Source organism: Schistocerca cancellata, chromosome 4 (assembly GCF_023864275.1).
Source record: "Schistocerca cancellata isolate TAMUIC-IGC-003103 chromosome 4, iqSchCanc2.1, whole genome shotgun sequence".
In the NCBI taxonomy this organism is placed as follows: Eukaryota; Metazoa; Arthropoda; class Insecta; order Orthoptera; family Acrididae; genus Schistocerca; species Schistocerca cancellata.
The window spans coordinates 50047142-50053137 of record NC_064629.1 but is presented as its reverse complement, the minus strand read 5'-3'; the positions used below and the strand labels follow the sequence as shown (position 1 = coordinate 50053137).

General features: G+C 57.7%; 1 protein-coding gene across 1 annotated transcript; it reads left to right on the top strand.

Annotated features, from left to right (window-relative positions):
• Positions 1–369: 369 nt before the first annotated feature.
• On the top strand, positions 370–1384 carry LOC126183380 (uncharacterized). Its single transcript, XM_049925313.1, has 2 exons — positions 370–513; positions 938–1384. The coding sequence occupies exons 1-2, from the start codon at positions 370–372 to the stop codon at positions 1382–1384; spliced, it is 591 nt and encodes a 196-aa protein (XP_049781270.1).
• Positions 1385–5996: the final 4612 nt, after the last annotated feature.

The following is a 5996-nucleotide window of genomic DNA, read 5'->3' as shown; positions in this document are numbered from 1 at the left end:
CGAGGAGCAGTAGCAGTAGCAGCGAGCCCTGTGAGAGGTAGAGACCAGGTGGCTGAGGCAGCAGCAACAGAAGCACGGACGACTTGCATGCGGCGACCGTGAGGCCGAGGCAGCAGCAGCAGTAGCAGCGAGCCCTGAGAGGTAGAGACCAGGTGGCTGAGGTAGCAGCAGCAGCAGAAGCACCGACGACTGGGCGGCGGCGACCAGGAGGCAGAGGCAGGAGCAGCAGCAGAAGCACCGACGACTGGGATGTGGCGACCGGCAAGCCGAGGCGACAGCAGCAGCAGCGAGCCCTTGGAGGAGAGACCATGTGGCTGAGGCAGCATCAGCAAAAGCACCGACAACTTGAAGGCAGCGACCGGGAGGCCGATGCAGCAGCAGCAGCAGCAGCAAGCAACGGATGGCGGCGACCAGGATGCGGAGGTAGGAGCAGCAGTAGCAGCAAGCACTGTGTTGCAGGGACCAGGAGGCCATGGCAGCAGCAGCAGCAGTAGCAGTGAGCCCTCGGAGGTGGTGACCAGGTGGCTGAGGCAGCAGCAGCAGAAGAACCCATGACTGGAATGCGGCGACCGGGAGGCCGAGGAAGCAACAGCCGCAGCAGCGAGCCTTGGGAGGCAGAGACCAGGTTGCTGAGGCAGCAGCAGCAGATGCACCGACGACTGTGATGCGGCGACCGTGAGACCGAGGTAGCACCAGCAGCAGCAGCGAGCACCGGGAGGCGGCGATCAGGTGGCTGAGGTAGCAGCAGCAGAAGCACAGACGTCTGGGAGGCTCCGACCGGGAGGCTGAGGCAGCAGCAGCAGTAGCAGTGAGCCCTGGGAGGTCGAGACCAGGTGGCTGAGGCAGCAGCAGCAGAAGCACTGACGACTGGGAGGCGGCGACCGGGAGGCAGAGGTAGCAGCAGCAGTAGCAGCGAGCCCTGGGAGATCGAGACCAGGTGGCTGAGGCGGCAGCAGCAGCAGAAGCACCGACGACTGGGAGGCGGCGACTGGGAGGCCGAGGCAGCAGCAGCAGCAGTAGCAGCAAGCTCTGGGAGGCGGCGACCAGGTGGCTGAGGCAGCAGCAGCAGAAGCACCAACGACTTGGAGGCGGCGACAGGAGGCCTAGGCAGCAGCAGCAGCGAGCACCGAATGGCGGCGACCAGGAGGCGGAGGCAGGAGCTGCAGTAGCAGCGAGTACTGTGGCGCAGGGTCCAGGAGGCCAAGGCAGCAGCAGCAGTATCAGTGAGCCCTGGGAGGCGACGACCAGGTGGCTGAGGCAGCAGCAGCAGAAGCACCGACGACAGGGAGGCGGCGACCGGGAAGCCGAGGCAGCAGTAGCAGCGAGCCCTGGGAGGCGGAGACAGGGTGGCTGCGGCAGCAGCAGCAGAAGCACCGACGACTGAGAGGCGTCGACCGGGAGGCCGAGGCAGCAGCAGCAGTAGCAGTGAGGCCTGGGAGGTGGAGTCCAGGTGGTTGGTTGGTTGGTTTGTGGGATTTTTTTGCAAAAAATTAAAACCGTCCAAAGAGAATAAAAACGAACAGCAAGAAAGACGTCAGACGTGACGGGACAAGAAAGAGTCTGACAGAGATCAGACAAAAGAAATTAAAACACACAGAGAGTGACGGTGGTTGGCCGACCATAGAGAAAAAAAGAGGAAAAGCCAACCACCAAGAACACATTAAAAACACTAAAAAACATAAACGCTCAGATTAAATGATAAAAAACCCCTGCCCAAATAAAACGCAAGACTAAGTCCACCATGGCAGAGTCATCTAGTAAAAGGGCAGGGAGCGTATCAGGCAGCGCAAATGTCTGCCTGAGCACAGTTAAATGCGGGCAAGTTAATAAAATGTGGACCACCGTAAAAACTGCCCCACAGCGACAGAGAGGCGGGTCCTCACGACGCAATAAATAACTGTGAGACAGTCGGGTGTGGCCAATCCGGAGCCGACAAAGAACAACTGAATCTCTGCGAGTGGTTCGCATGGATGACTGCCACACACGCGTCGTCGCCTTGAGAGAACGGAGTTTGTTTGGCGAGGGCAGATTGCGCCATTCAGTGTCCCAAAGCGAGAGAACTTCGCGGCGGAAGACTGCCCGCAAATCAGTCTCTGGGAGGCCAACGTCCAGGGTGGGTTCACTGGTGGCCTGTTTGGCCAGGCGGTGAACATGTTCATTGCCCGGGATACCGACATGACCGGGGGTCCACACAAAGACCACAGAGCGGCCGCTACGGGCAAGAGAATGCAGGGACTCGTGGATAGCCATCACCAGACGAGTACGAGGGAAACACTGGTCGAGAGCTCGTAAACCGCTCAGGGAATCGCTACAGATGACGAAGGACTCACCTGAGCAGGAGCGGATATACTCTAGGGCACGAGAGATGGCGACCAGCTCAGCAGTAAAACCGCCGCAGCCAGCTGGCAATGAATGTTGTTCATAGTGATCCCCTGGAGTCAGAGCATAACCGGCACGACCAGCAACCACGAGCTGTCGGTGTAAACAACTCCAGAGCCCTGATACGTGGCCAGGATTTAATAAAAGTGCATCGGAAGGCTTCCAGAGGGACTGAGTCCGTCGGGCTCAGTGCCAAATCGAGCCGCAGGCAATGGCGAGGCACACACCATGGGGGCGTGCGCAGAGGTGCCCGGAAAGGAGGTGGAACTGGTAAAAACCCAAGCCCGGAGAGGAGCTCTTTGACGCGTACAGCGATCGGACAACCCGACCGGGGCCGACGGTCTGGCAGATGGACGTCCGACTGCGGGAACAGGACACGGAAATTTGGATGCCTGGGCAAGCTAAAAACATCGGCAGCATAAGCCGCCAGTAAATGTTGGCGCCTCAGTCGCAGTGGAGGGACACCTGCCTCAACAAGTATACTGTCCACAGGGCTGGTGCGGAAGGCACCAGTGGCAAGTCGGATCCCACTGTGTAGTTGGTTGGTTGGTTGTTTCGGGGAAGGAGACCAGACAGCGAGGTCATCGGTCTCATCGGATTAGGGAAGGATGGGGAAGTAAGTCGGCCGTGCCCTTTGAAAGGAACCGTCCCGGCATTTGCCTGGAGCGATTTAGGGAAATCACCCGCTGTGTAGTATTGGGTCCAGCACCCGCAATGCAGATGGGGATGCTGAGCCATAAGCCAGGCTCACATAATCGAGACGGGACTGGATTAACGCCTGGTAGAGCTGCAACAGGGTAGATCGGTCAGCACCCCAGCGGGTGTGGCTCAAGCATCTCAGAGCGTTTAGATACCGCCAACACGCCTGTTTAAGCTGCTGGATATGAGGCAGCCAAGTCAACCAGGCATCGAAAACCACCCCCAAAAACCTGTGTGATTCCACCACTGAAAGAAGTTCGCCGGCAAGATAAAGCCGCGGCTCCGGGTGGATAGTACGTCGCCGGCAGAAATGCATAACGCAGGTCTTGGCTGCCGAAACCTGAAAACCACGCGCTACAGCCCAAGACTGCGGCTTGCGGATTGCGACCTGTAGCTGACGTTCAGCAGCTGCAATGCCAATAGAGCTATAGTAAAGGCAGAAGTCGTCAGCATACAGGGAAGCGGAGACAGAATTGCCCATGGCCGCAGCGAGCCCGTTAATGGCTATTAAAAACAGGCAGACACTTAAGACAGAACCCCGTGGCACACCGTTCTCCTGGACGTGGGAGGAACTATATGAGGCCGCGACTTGCACGCGGAAGGTACGAGACGACAGAAAATTGCGGATAAAAAGCGGCAGAGGACCCCGAAGACCCCATCCATGAAGCGTAGAAAGGATGTGATGACGCCATGTCGTATCGTACGCCTTCCGCATGTCGAAAAAGACAGCGACCAGGTGCTGACGGCGGGCAAAGGCAGTACGGATGGCCGACTCCAGGCTCACCAAATTGTCGCTGGCGGAGCGGCCTTTACGGAACCCACCGTGAGACGGAGCCAGAAGGCCCCGAGACTCCAGTACCCAATTCAAGCGCCAGCTCACCACTCGTTCAAGCAACTTCCAAAGAACGTTGGTGAGGCTAATGGGACGGTAGCTGTCCACCTCCAGAGGGCTCTTTCCAGGTTTCAAAACGGGGATGACAACGCTTTCCCGCCATTGCGACGGAAACTCCCCCTCGACCCAAAGACGTTTGTAAAGATCGAGGAGGCGCCGCTGGCAGTCCACTGAAAGGTGTTTCAGCGTCTGACAGAGGATGCCATCTGGCCCAGGAGCGGTATCAGGGCAAGCGGCTAGTGCACTGCGAAATTCCCACTCACTGAATGGAGCATTGTAAGATTCTGGGTGGTGGGTGCGAAACGAAAGGCTCCGACGTTTCATCCGCTCTTTAATGGAGCGGAAGGCCAGTGGGTAATTGGAAGAAGCGGAACTAAAAGCAAACTGCTCTGCCAAGCTGTTGGCAATTTCGTCGGAATCTGTACAAACTGCTCCATTCAGTGAGAGCGCAGGGACGCTGACAGGGGTCCGATAGCTATAGAGACGTCGGATCTTGGCCCAGACCTGCGATGGAGAGAAATGGAGGCCAATGGTGGACACATACCGCTCCCAGCACTCCTGCTTGCTTTGGCGGATAAGGCGGCGGGCCCGTGCACGCAGCTGTTTGAAGGTGATGAGGTGTTCAATGCAGGGATGTCGCTTGTGACGCTGTAGCGCCCGCCGGCGATCTTTAATCGCTTCAGCGATCTCAGGCGACCACCAAGGCACAGTCCGCCGCCGAGGGGACTCAGAGGAACGGGGAATGGCAGATTCGGCGGCAGTAACGATGCCGGTGGTGACCGATTGAACCACCGCATCAATGTCATGATTAGAGAGAGGCTCAATAGCGGCAGTGGAGGAGAACAAGTCCCAGTCAGCCTTATTCATAGCCCATCTGCTAGGGCGCCCAGAAGAGTGACGCTGTGGTAGTGACAGAAAGATCGGAAAGTGGTCACTACCACACAGGTCGTCATGCACACTCCGTTGGACAGACGGTAAGAGGCTAGGGCTACAGATTGAAAGTTCAATGGCGGAGTATGTGCCATGCGCCACACTGAAGTGTGTGAAGGCACCATCATTTAAAATCGAGAGATCGAGCTGCGACTATAAATGCTCAACGGTGGCGCCTCGACCTGTTGCCACTGACCCACCCCACAGAGGGTTATGGGCGTTGAAGTCGCCCAATAGCAAGAAAGGTGGCGACAATTGGGCTATCAGCGCAGCCAGGACATGCTGCGAGACATCACCATCAGGTGGAAGGTAAAGACTGCAGACAGTAACAGCCTGTGGCGTCCACACCCGAACAGCGACAGCCTCTAAAGGTGTTTGAGAGGGACAGACTCGCTGTGCAGAGTGTGAAGGACATAGAGGCAGACGCCACCAGACACCCTTTCATATGCTGCCCGGTTCTTATAATAACCCCGATAGCCACGGAGGGCGGGGGTTCGCATTGCTGGAAACCAAGTTTCCTGAAGAGCAATGCAGAAGAAAGGGTGAAGGCTGATAAGTAGGCGGAGCTCAGGTAGATGGTGGAAGAAACCGCTGCAGTTCCACTGGAGGATGGTATTGTCCATGGCGGAGAAAGGCGTGACGGGACTGGGAAGGCAGATTACGCCGCTGGGTCACCTGCTGCCTCCGATGGAGCACCCGTGCAAGTGCTATCCATTGCGTCTGAGGGACCAGCGAGAGCGAGGTCCTCAGCGGAAACAAGGATCTCCACCTCATCGTCAGACGCAGAGCTTTTAGGTAGCGGTGGAGAAGGTGCCACCGCAGGTGTCTTGGTCTTACGGGTGTTCAAAGTCGTTTTCTCTCGCTGTTCCTTCGGTTGCCGTTGTTGAGAGGGCTTATTGGAGTCAGTCTCTGGGACCAAAGAGGATCGCGAAGCCCGTCGACCACACTGGTTGGTGTCTGCTGTGCCGCTGGTAGGAACCTGGGAAGGGAGTGACCCAAGGGATCCCTTCCGAGCGAGAGAAGCCGAAGAAGACTTACGCTTCTCCGGCTTAGAAGTGGGGACTGTTGTCCCCAGTGGTTTAGTGGGTGCTGCTCC